At 35.5% G+C, this 20,234-nt stretch overlaps 1 protein-coding gene across 4 annotated transcripts in view; it reads left to right on the top strand.

The window, feature by feature from the left end:
• The window catches only part of LOC120428941 (T-box protein H15-like), an 84,667-nt gene extending 65,111 nt beyond the window's left edge, over positions 1-19,556 (top strand). For 2 of the 4 annotated variants that reach the window (XM_052708194.1, XM_052708193.1), the window contains exons 5-7: positions 13,447-13,691; positions 18,311-18,322; positions 18,456-19,556. In XM_052708194.1, the coding sequence (XP_052564154.1) occupies positions 13,447-13,691; positions 18,311-18,322; positions 18,456-19,035 (837 nt within the window). In that variant the 3' untranslated portion in view covers positions 19,036-19,556. The remainder of the gene's footprint in view (positions 1-13,446; positions 13,692-18,310; positions 18,323-18,455) is intronic. The other 2 variants (XM_052708195.1, XM_052708196.1) reach the window with 1 other exon arrangement.
• Positions 19,557-20,234: the final 678 nt, after the last annotated feature.

Below are 20,234 nucleotides of genomic sequence, written 5' to 3'. Positions count from 1 at the left end.
CTAATGGAAACGTTGAACATGGAAACTCAAATCTGATGAATTTCTACCCGTGTTCAGCTTCCTGTAAATTCCTATTTAATGTAAATCATATATCCAATGTATTTCTGCCAAATGTTGACTTCAAAACTACCCGAACTAAAAATAGTTATATTTGGTTCTCTTTCTATCGCTCTCATATTTCGCTGGCCCACTGCCTGAGCCTCGACCTGAGGAAGTTGATGCTTAAGCCGTTCGTAAAATGCGAAGCTGGCTCAGTCGGCAGCGGGTAGCAGCAGTAACACCGAACATCCTACCCGTCGTCCGTTCGATTCCTATTTGTGAAACAACTTTTTATAATCAGAATTTCCTTTTGCTGCCCGCTTTAATCATTTTAAAATAGAACATAGGCCACACCCTGTTCCTACTGCAATCCAAGTCCAGCTTCTCATTTCCATTGGCCAATCAGAATTAGTTGATTTGAACTAATGTAAATTCCAAAACTAATGTAAATTCCAAAACTAATGTAAATTTTCAAAACTAATGTAAATTTCCAATGAATCAAATGTAAATTTCCAATAAACCTAATGTAAATATACATCATTTATCATGATACCTTTTGGTACATGATAAATAATGTAAATTTACAGGATTATTTTTTTCTGTGTAGGCCAGACCCTTTTCCTACTGCAATCCAAGTCCAGCTTCTCATTTCCATTGGCCAATCAGAATTAGTTGATTTGAACTAATGTAAATTTCCAAAACTAATGTAAATTTCCAAAACTAATGTAAATTGCCAATGATTCTAATGTAAATTTCCAATGAACCTAATTTAAATAACCTTTTGATACCTTTTGGTACATGGTAATTAATGTAGATTTACAGGTATATTTTTTTCTGTGTAGGAAATTAAATTTCCTTCAAGAATCTCTCACATGAACAATTTTGGGCGAGAACTGCGCCACCTGCTGCCATAATCCTGAAGCGATGTTTTTTCCCATATATTTTTGCGATTTTCCCCATATAAACTTCAACGATAAAAAGCGACCCCTTAACCTTAACCGATTTGGCTAAGCCTGGCACAGTTACTTTTTATTGCCTAAAGAATCGAGCCAGGGGTTATCTCTTAAGATTTTCCAAAATTTTAAATTTTCTTGTCACCCTACTCATCACTTATTTTTATTAGAACCTCTTAGATGCTGCGATCACGTTAGGGGAGATCAATAAACCATGTGGACACTTTAGGGAGATTAGAATCACTATAAATGAGAGGAAGGCACCAACCATCTAAAGGTGATTTAAGTATACAGCAAATTTTGGGTTGCAATTTCAGTAAAATAAATAACTGAATGCGATTCAGTAAAAGAAATTCGGTAATAAACAAAAACATTACTGAAAAATCAGTAACTGGCTATCTGTCAAACTGAAACGTCACTTCTGACTTAATGTTTGGATGCTGCCGAGAAAAAATTCTCTTTCAAATGTGTTTTTGTATTGTGATCTTTAGAAACAAAGGTAAGAAAAATGTTAATAACAAATGCCTCGATGCTAACCACCTGTTTTTTAGGTTTGGACGATTGATGAAATAAATGAATGAATAACAGAATTTTAATGAAATACCAGCAATGATTGCTGAATCTTCAGCAAATGATCTGTCAAACTGCCAAAAGAAAATTACTGAATTTTCAGCAAAATAATTTGACGTTTGTTTTGCTGACATTTCAGTTGTTTTGACAACCATTTTACTGAAATTTCAGTAAATCATCTGTCAAAGTGACAAATATCAGTTTACTGAGAATTCAGTAAAATCAAAATTACTGAATCGTTTACTGAAATTTCAGTAGATGAAAATTCAGTAAAACTTTACTGAATTTCAGCAAAAATAATTTGGTGTGTACGTTTTTGTTTAATTATTTTTGTTCAATTCCCAAGTTCAAATTTGAAGGGGACCAACCTGGATGTGATTCAAAAACTTCTGATTATAAGAGCCACAAACATTAAACCAAGAAGCCTGTAATTGCCCCAACAATTCCTTAAAGCTTTGTTAAATTTGTTTAACGAGAAGACTTCCATCATTGCTATGATTTTTCATTCAAAGATATACATTTTGCGTCCCTATCAATATTTTGACAATATTCCTTCTACAAGTTGTTTAGAACAGTGTCCTACACATGCTGATTCTTTTTGATAACGATTATCCCATTCCTTGTAAAGTTATGGAAATCGTCATTACTCAATGATTGCCGGAACATGCTGATTCATTTTGGTGCAGAAATTCGTTAAATTGAATTCAATACAGAGCATTTTAGAGTGATGATCAATTTTCTTCAAAAATGATCAACGGCTTCACCTTAAGATGTTCAAGACGTCAGTCAACACAACGCGCGCATCAAAACCCATTACGTCAACGCTTCGACCTGTCGAAAGCTGTCCTGTGCGTAAAAATTACGACATCGTTATAGACCTAGAAGTACTTGCATGGCTTGTCCCGGTGGTCCACGATGGGGGAGCGCACAGAGATTAATTACGTCGCCGGCCGCATCTTAATTGACTCAACTCCACTGGTCTAACCTGAACCGGGCTCATAATTTTCCGCGACCATTATCGACAGGTTTAATTGATGCTTCCAAGTCTTCATCATCACCGTCGTCGTAAAAGCTGTCATAGAAAAAAAACGAAAAAACCGAAGAAGACACTTCCTCTTGTGTCGTGTGCCACGACTCCGAATAAAATATCCACTCAATTAAATTATCGTCCAGTAAAACAGCAGAAATTATGAACTCTTCCCGGGAGCAGAGACCACACGGCCAAACCACAAAACGTGTGGCGGCTGGTGGTGGCCAGGTGACATCCGATATATTCCACACACACAGTGACTGGCGGCCACTGTCACCCGAGGAAAAGTTATTGGAGTTTAGCTGCTTCTAAAAGGAATAAGTTTCGTTGCCGATAACCATCGCATGCTCCAAAAAGTCATATTTCGATAAAAACAGATCTTGTGCCTCGTGTCCAACGGAGACCGCCTGTGGCGCCATGGCCACCACGGTCCAGAACGTCGCGGCAGTGTGACCGCAACATGGTGCGTCGATGCTCGAATAACATTTTTTTGAGTGGAGGACACTGTTTCATCACGTGGGGCTGAGTAACCGAAGAAAACCGCACACACTCGAAATGTGACCGTGGTGAAACTCGTTAAAAAGTAGCACATTGGTGCTAGAGACTGTCAACTTTGGGGGAACAGTAAAGGGTCGTGATCGTTCTGTCTTGTCGCACGTTGATTTTGGGCCAAATTGAGTTAAGGACGCCATTTTGTGCAGCTTAAAATACCTCACCTTTTGACCTGTGCAGATCCCCAAAATTCGATTCCGTTTCTGAGATATTCAACAAAAACTGTAAAAACCCCGTGCAATGTTGTCACTCTACCAAAGAAAGTTGCGATCTGCTAGCTTGACACACCCTGCAAATGCGACAACTTGCCCAAGTAAATTTCAGTCAAGGTCGATTTGTCACACGTACATGCCCAACTACTGTTTACATTGGCCATTATAACGCAAAGTAAGGATGGAGGACAATTCTTACAAAAATGGACGAACAATTAAAAGTAACTGATATGGACTTTCAAAATTTCAAGATGTGATATCAATATCAACCAACATCATCATCATCTCCGACGGGACCACTTTCGCCACTTTGACACCTTTCTTCATGTTTGACTCCGCTGCTGCTACTTTCCTCACGATTGCCACCTGGTCAAACATTTGCATATGCCGGCCGAGCCCCGCCGAGCATAATCCTAATTTTATGTTTATTTCACCAAACTAACACATTCGCACCTCGGTGGTCGCACTTTTATGCTGTGGCGTTTGGCCGTTTTTTTTCTTGGATTTTCCCGATTCGGGTAATCCCAAAAGTGGGTGCGAAGAAACAAATTTTACTGCGCAACTTGCCCACACACACCTACAAATACACGTACCGGTAATGCGCCGTACATACAACCAGGGCCATTTGCCTTTGCTCCCCCCTGACTTGGGCTGCCTCATATATATTAATATTTATGGTGTGTCGGGAATGGCAAAGTGGAAGGAAAAAAAAGAAGTGTTGCCACTCGTTCCGATTGGGCTTCCATTAAAGGATTATGTGTGTTGCACGGGTTAGGAGGTGGGGGGTGTTGTGGGATGACGACACGGAGCTTCGGATGACATGAAGGGAAGGTGGAAGAAGGAGGTATTGAGAACGATCAAGCGGTTGCGGTGCTGTTTTGACACCTTAACACATTTGGTTGAAATGTACCTGATGGAGATGTTAATCTGGATGGTTGGAGGAGATTTGTAGTTAGGATCCAAAAAGATAAAAAAAAAATCTATTTATAAAATTGCATAATTCCTCTTTAGGCGTCATCCATAAAGTATGTCACGCTCTAGGGGGGGGGGGGGGGGGGGCGTCTGAGCAAGTGTGACATTGCATGTTATAAGTATAGGAAAAGCATGACAAAGGGGGGGAGGGGGGGTAAATGTTGGCTGATTATAGCGTGACGTACTTTATGGATCAAGCCTTAATATATTTAATAAATAAAGCTTCATTAACCCTCTACTGCTAAATTTCCGAAGATTTTTATTTTTCCCGTGTTCAGGAGGTAATTTTGAGCAACTTTTGTTCTACGAAAAACTTTACTTCTCTTGTTTTATATTTTTCTTGTTTCATTTTATGTACTTTAATTTGCATTTATCTTGTTTAGTGTATTTTTTTCTGATAGTATTTGGCTCTCTCTACCACTTGTTATCATAACCTTTTGCCTTTCTTGCTTTTTCATGTTTTAACAGTCACTTTTTCAATTTATTGCTTGTTTTTTTTTTACATTTTCTACTATAGAACGATAACATTATCGTTTAAATTGTAACAGAAAGCGTAGAGGCATAGTCGGGTACAATACAAAAACCACTGCATACCTAATTTCACATAGTATAGAGGAAATGTTAGTAAGAACCACAGCCAAAGTTGGCCCCAGAACAAATGACCTTTTTTCAAACATTGGTAAAGGCACATAAAACAAGTCTAATTTCCAAACTGACAATATTATTAATATTCAAGAGCTTTTCTTCCCAATGCTGTTTAAAATCAAAGTTTGGCTGAACATTTGATTTTTGGTGATTTCTTAGATTGAATCCCGCCTAGATGCGGAGCTGGGTTGTAGAGGGTTAATCATTTCTTTTGATAACCTATCTTCTGGACTGTAGTGAAAATCGGTTATTTAAAAAAAAGTGTCAACAACGGGTATCGAACCAGAGACCTTTGAAAGACTAACTCAGTGACTTAACTGCCTCGGCCCTATCAAGGAGGTTAGTGGCCATAACAAAAGATAGGGTGGCCAGAACTTTAAAGTTGATCGAATTATTTATCTAATTACTCTGAATTATTTATAATTTTATTATAAATCCGTTGCAAATATTATTCAAAATCGACCCTAATAATCAGGAAACAGAATCATTGATTTTCTTAAATTCAAAATTTCATAACCTTTGCTTAACTACTGAAAGCAATTCAAAATTCATTTTCCTTTGTTGATTATCATGTTTAGCATAACTTGGTTCAAAATATATAAAAAAATAATAAAAAGTCTTTCTTGATAATTTTACTTTACTACTGTCTCATGCCAAAAATCCAAAATCCAAAAAAAATTAATTGAAATGTTGATTTCATGAGTTTTTTTTCTAATTTTTTGATATTTTCAATAAACATATTTCATAAGTTGATTTAAATATAAAATGATATAAAGCTTGATTTGAATATTTTTGTTTTTTTTAGAGATCAGAAAATTCTACCAAAGTTTCAATCTTTAAAATTGAAATTCGGACCAATAGTTTCCAAGATATCGTAAGTTGAAAGCTACAGGCTAATTATATGAGAAATTCATTTTCATTGATTAAAATTATTTGTGAGGCTGTAACTCAGAACCGAACTACACGACAAAGTTCCTGAAAGAAAATTATAGGAAATTTTGTCAGTTTTTCATATTATTTTTGTGGTGCATTTATTTCCATAAGTATTTGATAAAACAAAAAAAAACATTTTCATTTATAAAAATAAAATTTTATATTTTTTGTCCAGATTTTTGATATTTTCCAAAAACACTACTTGAAAAATTAATCTTAAACCAGATTTTACACCATCACGCTCTATGGCTCAAAAGATGTCTTTCTTTTGTTCAAAAATTATGCTAATTAAAAAAATACGTATTTTTAGAAATGAACTCACAGTGATAGGTTGAATAGATTGTTTTTTTGTGTACCATTTTTTTTTCGAATAGTCCAAATCTTCAATAATGTCGAAGCCACCAAATCAATCAGAAAATCCCTTCTAAAGAAGCAGAATTTCATACATTTTTATCACTATTTTGTATGAAGGCCATCCATAAACCACGTGGACACTTTTTTCAAATTTCTGAAAAGGGCCCCCCTCGTGGATAATTTTCATACAAAACAAATCTATTTTGTATGGAGCGTGGACAATAGCTGAACAAACCAATTGTTTGAGAAAACTTTTTAAATATTAAATTTAATATAATTGGAAAATTAGTTTTTTTTTAAATTTTTTATTTCATCTCAAAGAGCAGGCGAACAAAGGTTTGAAAACAATTATTCATTGATGTTTTATTGCTTTTTTAGCGACTCTGAGTCGACTTTGACTCATTAAGATACTTTAAAGAGCCAAAGAGAAGTTGCCAACTTTCTTAATTCCATTCAAATGAATATAACAATTTTCCCAATTACGTTCCACTTGAGCCCCTCTGAAAACCGCCAGCCAGTCCATTCAAGCTCAACCAAGTGTCAAAAAGTCTTTCTCTCTTCATTTCGAAAAAAAAGTCTCCAACAACGATTGCTTCATCAGCCACTTTCCAGCCACTCAACCTTTTCGTCGTCGTCGTCGACGTCCGCCCCAAAAACTTGTGCTGTAATTAAAGAGGATGTTGAAAATGAACCGTTCTATATGCTGTCAATGTGTTGCTCTGCCCCAGCCCTTTTCAGCAGCAGCATCCAAGGACCAAGGAGGATCTTTGCCGTGAATGGCCGTGCCAACAGCAAAGAAAATGGGCTGCGAAAAAGTGCCACTTTGGCGAGAAAAGCTCTCCGGTGGGTTGGTGTGTGGAGTTAGAAGGGAGGGAGGAAGAATCGATTTGTCGTCAGCTATGCCAACCCCAACCGAACGGGAGGACCAAGAAGTGTGTCCAGGAGCCCTTTCGGAGAGCAGCACTTTAATCCTTGCCCGCGAAACGGGAAATGGTGTGCAAACTGTGGGGAAGCTGTGAGAAGGCGGCTGCCATGGTAACCGTGAGGGAGTACACGGAAAGAAATGATTTTTTCATAATTGGACGTTTTTTTTTTGAATTTATCGTTTGCTTTTCTGATATCGAATGTCGATATCTAGTTATTGAATTCAATTAATATAACAGTCAAGATATCATTTTCAGAAGTCCTCGTAAAATCGAAACTTTGGATAATCTTGGCTTCGGATAATAGAACATGGACTGTCTCAGAAACAAATTAAGTCTGGCATGTTTTAGTTTACATCCTCAACCTAATTTTTTTAAATCTTGAAAAATTATGTTAAAATTTACTTCTTTAGAGAAGACTTATATTTTTCCGTGCAAATCTTTCCAGTTTTCTTCTTCCACTTTTTCAACACTCTGCTCCGAGCAGCAAGTTTTGCATTTTCCTCCGACTTTCAATGTGTTGGTGGAAACCAGCTCACCCTTTCCCTCCCCCCATTGTGAAAGAGGATAAGAAAGGACTTCCACCCAAACCCCCCCTTCCTCCCCATTGGCAGTCGTTAGTCAGTAGCTGGCGGTGAAGCGCATGTCTTCACCAAGTTTACCAATCTTCTTCCCTCTGTACCCTCGGTTCCCCCCTGCCAGGACGTGGTCTTTGTGAGCCCGCGTTTTAATTGGGTGGCGTGAGGTGGGTTTTGATAATGGCGTCACACTTGAGTGGGAGTTCCGGGAATGGTCTTGAGGAGGTTTTCCCGAGCAAAGAAACCACCTTAAAACTTGAACAGTTCTGTTCTTTCGAAAGGACTTACACAACGACACTCAAAGCGGGGGTTGACGACGAAGACGATAAAGTTTTCCTTTCCGCTTGTGGATGTGTTTGTGTGCTGGAAAAGCCAGACATCTCCAGAGCAGAACCGTTTGTTATAGTGCCGATTTTTAGCATACAAATGGCTCCCAGCAAAGTGAGGTGTTAGGTTGATAAATTGGGTACGAAACATCAACCCAGGGCTCACACGTACAACTAGGCAGCAGCCTCCTTGGCTGGCACACATACAATACAGATACTAACACTCTTCAGCACAGGTAAACCTGCTTATGTACAGTACATCTTATGTAGCACTAAACGTAAAACTTAACCTATATTCTCGTGTGATGTTACACCGGTTGTATGTGCTGCGCCAAAACGAACGAGCTGGTTGATGGCCGTGATGAGTTGGTGAATATAACTTGATCTCAGCAGCTGTTTCCAGACGGATTCACACTGTTGATTTTGCAAATTAGACGAGGCTAATTTGGTCTAATTTTAAATAAAAATACACATAGTTTGAAAATATGTATGAGAAAAATCCAATGTAGGGTAGACCAGTTTAAGCTCAATTATTGGATCTACACTGTTTCAAACAAACTTAAGACATTTTATGGTTTTAAAAGTTACGTAGAATTCAACTCCCGCTAACATAAAATTTTCTCAATTTTTCTAATGGTTTTGAACGAACATGTTGGAAAATAATGCATTATATTTAAAAATATTGTATTTCACTCATTCTTGAGTGATGGAATTCATTTTTGAATTTTATGTAGATTATAGATTTCGATAATTTTTATGGTAATTTTCTGGGGCCACGAAGGATTTGAGGTCCAATTGTCCCTCTAATAAGTAACGTCTTGCTTATAATCGTTAAGAACTAGTTTTCGTCCACTTAAGAAACATTGACAGTTATTCCAAGCATTTTAGAATATTTTAAACAGGGAAATGAGTCCTCAAGGAGGTGGTTATGTATGTATCCCAGTATAGATTTTAAGTGATACTATTAGGTAGAGGAGGGCAAAACCACTTTTTTTAGGAGCCGCTCATTTTCGCTCGCTCATTAAAATAAGCCGCTCTTTTGAGTGGCTCTTTCGCTCTTTTCCAAAATTTTGATGCAAAGGCTAGTTTGAAGAATTGTGTAATTTTTTAGGGATTTTTTTGAAGGGTAATTCTCTACCACCTCACACTAAATCGGGAAAAGTTGCCCCGACCCCTCTTCGATTTCCGTGAAACTTTGTCCTAAGGGGTAACTTTTGTCCCTGATCACGAATCCGAGGTCCGTTTTTTGATATCGACCCCTTCCATTTTTGAACATGCGAAAAAAGAGGTGTTTTTCAATAATTTGCAGCCAAAAACGGTGATGAGATAGAAATTTTGTGTCAAAGGGACTTTTATGTAAAATTAGACGCCCGATTTGATGGCGTACTCAGAATTCCGAACAAACGTATTTTTCATCGAAAAAAACACTAAAAAAGTTTTAAAAATTCTCCCATTTTCCGTTAAAGAACTGTAAATTTTTTTGGAACATGTCATTTTATGGGAAATTTAATGTTCTTTTCGAATCTACATTGACCTAGAAGGGTCATTTTTTCATTAAAAACAAAACATTTTATTTTAAAATTTCGTGTTTTTTTCTAACTTTGCAGGGTTATTTTTTAGAGTGTAACAATGTTCAACAAAGTTGTAGAGCAGACAATTACAAAAATTTTGATATATAGACATAAGGGGTTTGCTTATAAACATCACGAGTTATCGTGATTTTACGAAAAAAAGTTTTGAAAAAGTTACTTTTTGCGTTTCTCTTTGTTTCGTCGTCCGTGTCTGTCGCGGGTGACGATGAACGGCCATGATCAACGACGACCAACTTTTTCAAAACTTTTTTTTTCGTAAAATCGCGATAACTCGTGATGTTTATAAGCAAACCCCTTATGTCTATACATCAAAATTTTTGTAATTGTCTGCTCTACAACTTTGTAGAACATTGTTACACTCTAAAAAATAACCCTGCAAAGTTAGAAAAAACACGACATCTTAAAATGAAAAATTTTGTTCTAAATGAAAAAATGACCCTTCTGGGTCAATGTAGATTCGAAAAGTACAATAAATTTCCCATAAAATGACATGTTCCAAAAATTTTTACAGTCAAGTAACGGAAAGTGGGAGAATTTTTAAAACTTTTTTAGTGTTTTTTTTTCGATGAAAAATACGTTTTTTTCGAAATTCTGAGTACGCCATGAAATCGGGCGTCTAATTTTACATAAAAGTCCCTTTGACACAAAATTTCTATCTCATCACCGTTTCTGGCTGCAAATTATTGAAAAACACCTCTTTTTTCGCATGTTCAAAAATGGAAGGGGTCGTACCGCCCCTCCGTCACGAGATATCAAAAAACGGACCTCGGATTCGTGATCAGGGACAAAAGTTACCCCTTAGGATAAAGTTTCACGCAAATCGAGGAGGGGTCGGGGCAACTGCTGTGTGAGTTGGCGGAGAATTATCCTGAACTTTTATAAATTATTTAAATAAAAAAAAACATTAAACGAGAAGATTTTCTTGGAAACCATTGATCTTGGCGGTCTCTATAGTACGATTTCTGATGTAAACGTTCGAATAATTGGATGGGAAGAGCACTCAAATTTGAATTTTTGAATTTGGAGAAAATTGTTACTATTCAACATGTTTTATATTGGGATTACATTTTGCGAACTCATTTCTATATTTTATTTCGTTCGAAAAGTCTATTTATTAATTCAAAAGTTCATCCAGGAAAATCATTCAATTTATCTCTCCAAAATCGTATGGATTTTCAGTAGGGTTTTTTTTTCATGAAGAACTTGAAAAGGTACACCGTGGGACAGTTTTAACAAATTTGGCAAAATTTTAAAAGCATTGAAATATTTGAAATAACATTTTTATTTTTATTTCACAAAAAACTTGTTTAATACTACAAGTTCAAAATTCATTATATCTTGGAACTGTTCTTTCAAAAGATCGAAGTTAAAAAAGAACCTTGGCTCTTTTTTTGCCTACCACTATTAAGTGTCAACAGAATAAGAAAAAAATACACTCTATAAAATAAATTCTCAGTTTTATTCTATAATGAATCATTACGTTTCTCAGCCCAATTTGATCATTGCAATGTCATGCATTTAAGATATTTCAAAACACAAAAAGGATTTTGGTTACAGTTTCGATTAATAATTTTAATTTTAATTTAAGAACAAATTTTAATGTGAGCTTAATATATATAACATATTGCCAAACAAAATAACACAATCTACGATAAGTTCATTAAAGTTAAAAAATAGTGCGCTGAGAAAACATCCACTTTTTTAATTTAAGATGTTTTTTTTTCAAGGTATTCAATTATTTTGTTGGATAATTTCCTGCCTCATATTTCTTTGCCATATTATTCACAATTTAAAAAAAAATAGAAATTTCACATGTTTTTTTGGTTTCATGATGTGTGAACTCAGAATTGAAAACTTGTTAATAGCCTAAAAATTAATTTCACATACAAGTTCTCTATACAATTGTGTAGGCTTGCATGACCAGAGTTGAAATGTGAATGTTGGAAAATCTGTTTTTTTTTAGACTTTTTATCACATAAAATTAAATTCCCAAAATATAAAAAAATATGTTCGATTTATTATATGTTAAAATAGATTTTTGAAAAATACTCAGATTGACTTTACACATTTTTTTGAAGTTATAGACTGTTCAAGTGGATTTTTTCCGAAAAATTATAAAGTTGTATGTTGTTAGTTTACTATTCTTTGTCTAGTTTTTTTTTCACTTTTTCGTAGCAATAAATCATTTTGTGATTCGCATCGACATCAATATTTTATTATAATTCTTTAAGAGCTTCATTGTACAGTTATGTTCGCCCATTGTAGGCATTCAGTGTTTCCTGGCTACTGTGAATTATAAAATATAAAAATATTATTGACCGAAAGAAAGAAAAAAAAAACTACGTTAAAATGTTTTAAAATCCTGCTAGTAAAAGGTAACATTCATGGATTTTTTACTTTTAATTAAATTTCAATGCAGCAAATTCGAGCAACCACAGATAGATTAAATGGATACAGCTGACTCTGCGAATAAAGAATCGTTTGAGTCCCAAAATGCGCTTGAAAATATTTTGTATTGAAGATTTAGAAAACATTTTCAAAAGTAGAAAAAATACCTCAAAATGATGAAAATCTCAGTATGTTTGATTAAGTTATTGTTCCATTTAATAACTATGGCTTAGTTGTAATTTTTTCGAATTGATTATTTTCTTAATCAATTGCCACAATTTGATCAAACTAAAATTTCCGGGTCCCGGAAATGGTTGTTGCCTATGAGAGAATTCAGCGAATAGCAAATTTGTCAAATTTATTTGTTTTTTTCTGCCAACTATTTATAAAGACACCATTCAATTACATGCAACTTACCTAGCAAAGATCCAAAACCGTTTTGATCTCTCCCTAGAACGATGACATGCCACTTCCAGAGAACGAAGAGGACACTGCCACCAAAACCCAAACCCTCATGCCATCCTTGGAGGGAAGAACGTCTCGTATCGATTTTTTTGCTTGCCTGCACTCTGCCGTGATATTTATATCTTTATTATTGATATTTGTTATTTCGATACACCTCCTCGATTGCGTCCCCTGGCCAAAAGCACCAGAACATGTCGACGACCAAGACGACGACATTGGCTTTCTACAAAGTGGCTGCTCCTGGTTGTGTGTGGGTGTGTGTTTGTGTGTCCTCGCGATGGTATCAATTTCATCAAATCATAATTTATAGATTGCCATCACCCCCGGGTTCCCACCCACCTTAACACCCTCCCGTGCTCGGAGGTTGAAGTGGGTGGGGCGGGGTAAAAGCATTATTTATTAGTCTTTGGTCAACGACTACAACCACCAACGGTGGCGCGCTGACGACGACGAAGAATACGATGAGTCCCTTTTGGCAAAGTCATGCTGCTGGCAACACTGTACATAACTGCTCACCGGGATCTATTGCTGTTTGCTGGGCTTCCCAGCTCGGTGTTGGTGTTGGTTTATGTGCTGGCCGTCAACGGGCAGAGTTGAGCTGTTTACTTGAAAAAGTGGGATGTTAGACTGGTGAATTTGAGCTTGCATGTTTTAAAGTTATTTTATAAAAGGGATGACCATACACTTCCTGACAAAGATTAATTAACTGTAACGATTATTTCATCACATTCCTAACCTACCAGCCAAATCTGCTTTCCAAAAGCTCATTTCAAGGCGCCAACAACTGCGTTTTATGTGACCATTAGCGGCTCATTCCAAACCCAAGTGTTGATGAGTTTATTCGACGCTTCCAAAAATTCAACACAAAATCATCAACTCCGTCTCATCCCCTCTCCTTCCTCTTCTCCTTTCAGATCGTCCTGAACTCGATGCACCGCTACCAGCCCCGGATCCACCTGGTGCGGCTGGGTCCCGGGCAGCACGCTCCCACCAACCCGCGGGACCTGCCCGAGTTCGACCACAAGACGTACGTGTTCCCGGAGACGGTCTTCACGGCGGTCACGGCCTACCAGAACCAGCTCATCACCAAGCTCAAGATCGACTCGAACCCGTTCGCGAAGGGATTCCGGGATTCGTCCCGGCTGACCGACTTTGATAGGTGAGTTTTTGAGGATTTTTTATTTTATTTCAAGAATTGGGTCAAATTATTGGAGCAACTAAAATGGTCATTTCATCGAAATGGTCATATCATCGAAATGTTCAATTACTTAATTTTTTGCTCAACCAAATGTTAAATTAATCGAAATTATAATAAATCGATATGATGGCCATTTAATCAAAATAGTCATTTCATCGAAATGGTCATTTCATCGAAATGGTCATTTCATCGAAATGGTCATTTCATCGAAATGGTCATTTCATCGAAATGGTCATTTCATCGAAATGGTCATTTCATCGAAATGGTCATTTCATCGAAATGGTCATTTCATCGAAATGGTCATTTCATCGAAATGGTCATTTCATAAAAATGTCCATTTCATTGAAATGTTCGTTTCATGGAAATGGTAATTTCATCAAAATGGTTATATCATTGAACTGGTCATTTCATCGAACTGGTCATTTCATGGAAACGGTAATTTGATCGAAACGGTCATCTCATCGAAACGGCTATTTCATCGAGCTTTTATTTCATTGAAATGGACATCTCATCGAAAAAGTAATTTGATCTAAATGGTCATTTCATTGAAATGATCATTTCATCGAAATGGTCAGTTCATTGAAATTATCATTTCATCGAAATGGTCATTTCATCGAAATGGTAATTTCATCCGATTGGTCATTTCATCGAAATGGTCATTTCATCAAAATGGTCATTTCATCAAAATAGTCATTTCATCGAAAAGTTCATATCATCAACATGGTCATTGCATCAAAATGGTCATTTCTTCAAAATTGTCTTTTCATCAAAATGGTCATTTCATCAAAATGGTCATTTCATCAAAATGGTAATTTCATCAAAATGGATATTTCATCGAAATGTTCATTTCATCAAAATGGTCATTTCATCAAAATGGTCATTTCATCAAAATGGTCATTTCATCCAAATGACACTGAAATTGTGATTCCATAGAAATGGTCCTTTCATCAAAACGGTAATTTCATCGAAATGGTAATTTCATCGAAATGGTCATTTCATAAAAATGTTCATTTCATTGAAATGGTCGTTTCATGGAAATGGTAATTTCATCAAAATGGTTATATCATTGAACTGGTCATTTCATCGAACTGGTCATTTCATGGAAACGGTAATTTAATCGAAACGGTCATCTCATCGAAACGGCTATTTCATCGAGCTTTTATTTCATTGAAATGGACATCTCATCGAAAAAGTAATTTGATCTAAATGGTCATTTCATCGAAATGATCATTTCATCGAAATGGTTAGTTCATTGAAATGGTCATTTCATCGAAATGGTCATTTCATCGAAATGGTAATTTCATCCGATTGGTCATTTCATCGAAATGGTCATTTCATCAAAATGGTCATTTCATCAAAATGGTCGTTTCATCAAAATGGATATTTCATCGAATTGTTCATTTCATCAAAATGGTCATTTCATCAATATGCCATTTCATCGAAATGGTCATTTCATCGAAATAGTCATTTTATAGAAATTATCATTTAATAGAAATGGTAATTTCACCCAAATGACACTGAAATTGTGATTCTATAGAAATGGGCATTTCGTCAAAATGGTATTTTCATCGAAATGGTCATTTCATCGAAAGGGTCATTTCATCGATATGGTCATTTTATCGAAATGGTTTTATCATATAAATAGTAATTTCATAGTAATACTCATTTTATAGAAAAACTAATCAGATGACCATTTCTATAAAATAACCAATTTGATGAAATAACCATTTGATGCAATGACCATTTCTATTGGTCACTTCATCTGAATGGTTATGTCATCAGAATTGATCACTGCTTTGAAATGGTAATTTCATCGAATTGATGATTTTTTCAAAATGGTAATTTCATCAAAATGGCAATTTTATTAAATTAGTCATTTCATCGAATCGGCTATCTCATCGAAATCCTAAGAGAATCAACAGAAATTCAGCATAGTAGCAATTATTTATAGTTGATACAACTGTCGACAAAACACCTTGGGCATTAAAACCAAAGATAATAATGGAGATTTTTTCACATAAAACCATTTCTCTAAACTCAATAAAACGTGAAACAAAACATGATTTATGACACGTTGAGATGTTAACTTAATTACATTAAAACTAGCAATTTATAATGCCTTTTTCTCGGAGTTTTGCCGCCATGAAACAAAAAATCGAAACAAAAGCGGCGCCGACAAAGCGATTTAGCTTTTTTTTTCATCTCTCAGTTGAGAGTCCAGAAGGGATTCACACACACACCCCTTTCCGGAGATCGCTGGGCACAGCTTTCATCGAAGAGTTAATTTGGTTCGATAGAGCTTGAGAACGTGGTCCGGCGGCGGTGACGACGACGATTCCACGCCCCACCACCATCATCATCAACACTTTCACGGATCGGACCTGTGAAGGTGTGCCGGCGTCGTGGCTTCTAATTAACGGGTGTTGACTCGGTGATTAATGGTTTTCCAATTGTTTTATTTTGTGTTTTTTTTTTTGGGATTTGATATTTGTGGGCTTCATCTGAGCCTGTTGATGGTGTGATATCAAATTTGTAAGATTAATTACTTGGTTGGATTTAATCATATTTTTCAAAGTTTTTGGAATGAAGTTCATACCCGAACAGACGGTAATAACTAAATTCATGCCATTTGAATAACAAAGACTGTTAAAATAACAGAAAGTGTTATGGAATATTCTTGCAAAATCCATTTTTGCATAAGAGTTAAAAACAGTTTAAGTTATCATAACAAAATTTGTTATTGGTCTAATATTGATGGACAGCCAAAACAACTAGGGAATAACATTTTTCGTTATGGAAGAATACCTCCAACTGTTATTGGGATGATCGGATTAGTTGTTAAAATAACAAAAAATAATAACAAAGATTTGTTCGAAGAATAACGTAAAATGTTATTAGTCTGTTATTACAATAACAATCCAATAACAAAAAAATCATAACGGCGAATAACAAATATTGTTATAAATAACATAGAATGTTATTGGCCTAGTATTTTCAAATATCAAAAAATGTTATTCTCAAGTTATTTCCGTCTGCTCGGGTAAACAGACACGTTATCAATAATATTGAACATAATTCAAAAATGAAACAATCAAAATTGTATATTTATTGCAATTAATGATAAGAATTAGGTCTTTCCAAATATTTTAAATGGTTTATGTCGTTTCTCTTCCCTCCAATATTGCCTTAAACAATCAAAGGGCAAACAAATGCATTTTCCTTTTTTGTAAAATTTTGTTGTACAGTATTGCAAAAAGTATCATTTCATATTGGAAAATTTGAATCATGAATACCAATTTATATTAAAACTATATTTGTGAATAATGTTTTTTTTATTATTTTACTTATTTTTTAAAATTTTAGTATTTTAAAGGACGTAAATTTTGAAAATTATTTGTTTATGTTCATGAAAATCATATTTTATGCAATTAAATAAGAAAATTAAATAAATTTTTAAATTGTTTGCCCTTTAAAACTTGAAAATAATTTATTTTATTATTACGTACCAAGTGATGATGCAGCTAGTTTTATGCTATTCAGTTTTATGTTTATTATTATTTAAGGATCTGATGGCATAGAAAATACTACAGGACAATTTTAAAGTAATAATTTTGCTGTTAGTCCTTTTTCGAATATTTAAAGAATCTTGGAATATTTTGATGATTTATATTTGTTTTTTAAAACAAAAAATTCAAATTTTATATCAAGTTTAACTAAAAACTTTTTTGTTGAAATTATTTATAATCATTTAAGAAATATTAAGAACACCAAAAAAATTACCTACAACTTTGCCGAAGACACCAAATCGATCAAAAATTCATTCAAAAGATACAGATTTTTGAATTTGCATACAAATTTTTTGCATGGACAGCTGCCAAATGTGTATGGAAAATTATATGCACAAACTTATTATACAAAATGGCTTCTTTAAGCATACCGAATGCACCAGAAAAGTTTCAGCCGGATTACAAAATACAAAAAAAATTGAATGACCGAAATCTCTGAGAATTGCTCTTAAGCTAAATTTTTGAAATAATATATCTAAAGCTTTTCAATTAACGATTGACGAATGTATGTACTTGGGACAGTTGCCAGCACCAATGCCAGCACGATTTCAAACTTTCCTTTCGAATTGAATTTCGTTTTTTTACATTATTGTTGACAATTTTACATTGAAAGAGATTGAAATAAAATTTATAAAGATTTAAATCAAATATAAAAAATATTTTTAGTTAAATATTTGTTTACAAGTATTATGCAAAGGATTGATTATTAATGTAAAAGACTGATAATTTTTATAATATTTCTCGCCGCAAATTGCCAATATAAGCAAATAATTATAAAAGACAGATAATAGAAACAATAAAAATGCATCGAAAATGATGAAATAGAATCGAATGTTATGAACAAAGTACCAATAAAACTTTAGTAATTAAAATTTAAATATTTGACTAAATATTCATGTTGGTTTAGTTATTTTGGTTTAATAAAAAAAAGTTTATTTTTAATTAACATTTTATAATTTTGGTTTAAAGGTTGGTTACATACTGATAGTTTTTCTTTTGTTTCTTCATTTTCAGTTTCCCAAGCATGTAAGTAAAATTTATTTTTGAGTTATTTTTGTTTCTTTTTAACCATTATTCTAGCTTAATGACTGCAGCGTACAAAATTTGTGACTTTAGATCGCAGGTTTATTGTTTATTTTCGATCTAATTTCATTTCCAGAGACCCCATGGACGCCCTTCTGTTCGAGCAGCACCTGCGCGCCCCTCTGCGTCTCTTCCCGGACCCGCTTCTGGCCGCACAGTTCGCCATGGGCGGACAGGAGCTGGACGGGGCCCAGCTGGCCATTCTGGAGAAAGCCCGCCAGCAGCTGCAAATGTGGGGCCGCGGCTCCCCGTACGGTGACCTAATGATGTCCCAAATGTACGGTCACCCCCACCAACGACCCCCTCCCCAGCACCCGCACGCCCACCAGATGAACCTGGCCGGCCTCTGGCAGTCCCAGTGGCCACCGCAGATCCCGTCGGCGGCGTTCCTCCAGGCTGCGGCCGCTGCCTCGTCGGCGGCTTCGTCTTCATCATCGGCGACCCCACCACCGACTTCCGGTGCCTCGTCGGTCCATCTTCCCCCGGGGGCTGCTACGGTTTCAACCCCACCCGGTTCCGGCACCAGTTCCGGGTCGGGCTCGCCGTCACCGTCGGAGCTGCGGGCCAAACACATGAGCCGATTCAGTCCGTACCAGATTCCACCGCCCCAGCAGCAGCATCATCAGCCACCCTCGCCGCGGAGTCCTTCCAACTAGGACCAAGTTGGGCTGTCAAGCGGAAATCCACCGAATCCTTCGAAGGAGTAAAAAAGAAACATCAAAATATGCTTTTAAACGTCGCTGTAAATAGTTCAATCGTCACTGTTATTTATTCTCTTCTTCCTTTTTATCATTACTAATTAATTGAATTAGTTCGTTGGTGCATTTCTAAGCTGGAAGCGAAACGCGTTCATTGTTACTAGGTTCTTGCAAAGTATAATTTATTTTTTATCACACAATCACACACGTACACGTGCACGAGCACAGAAAAAGGAAGATAAAAAATCATACACACTTCATTAAACTAGAAGTTAGCTAAATATCGTGATGGAAGCAATAAAACAAGATATTGCAGCTACTTAATTAGCAATAAGAAAGAAGATCAAAATTGTAAGTGAACATTTGAAATTAATATCTCTTGACCATTGTTGCTATGAAAGTGGAAAGTGAAACTGAGCGAATTTTTATCTGTAAATAAAATAATATGACATAAAATACACGTACACGAATTGAGTTCCAAGAAAGCTTGTTGTGTTTGTATTTATTTAAATTTGAAAGAAACTTCCTTGAAATTAATCATTAATGCCCCATAAGAGCAATTCTCTGAGATTTTGAGCATTCGAGTTTTTTTTTGTATTTTTTAATCCGGCTGAAACTTTTTTGGTGCCTTCGGTATCCCAATTTGCAATCAAATAGTACTCTAGTGAAATTTTGATAATGAGAGCGTTCTTTTATTAAGTAACGCAAAAAAAATGGATTTATAGACCCCCCCCCACTTGTTACACAATTTCGTAACAAATTTTTAAAAAAATGTATGGAGTGCAACACGGCCTCCAACCCCCCCCCCTTCCCCTTTCTTGTTACGTAATAAAAGAACGCTCCCTAACGTGTACCGTTTTCAAGTTATATTCAGTTTTGGTAACTTTTTTAGAAATAGTCGAAGCTAATTTTTTTTAAAGATGTGTGCCCATGTTTGCCCACTTTTGAAAAAATATCCTTGAAAAGCTGAGAATATTTTATGTATTTTACTTTTTTGAACTTTGCTGATACGACCCTTAGTTGCTGCCATGCAAAGATTGAAAAACAGGAAAATTGATGTTTATCAAAATATGAAACATTCGTGAAATTTTCTAATTTTTCAAAAAAAATATCTTTAAAACATTTTGGATGAAGGAAAACATTTCAAAAGGGCGTAA

Source organism: Culex pipiens, chromosome 2 (assembly GCF_016801865.2).
Source record: "Culex pipiens pallens isolate TS chromosome 2, TS_CPP_V2, whole genome shotgun sequence".
Taxonomy (NCBI): Eukaryota; Metazoa; Arthropoda; class Insecta; order Diptera; family Culicidae; genus Culex; species Culex pipiens.
The sequence above is the reverse complement of the archived record's forward strand: the minus strand, read 5'-3'. Positions and strand labels throughout refer to the sequence as shown.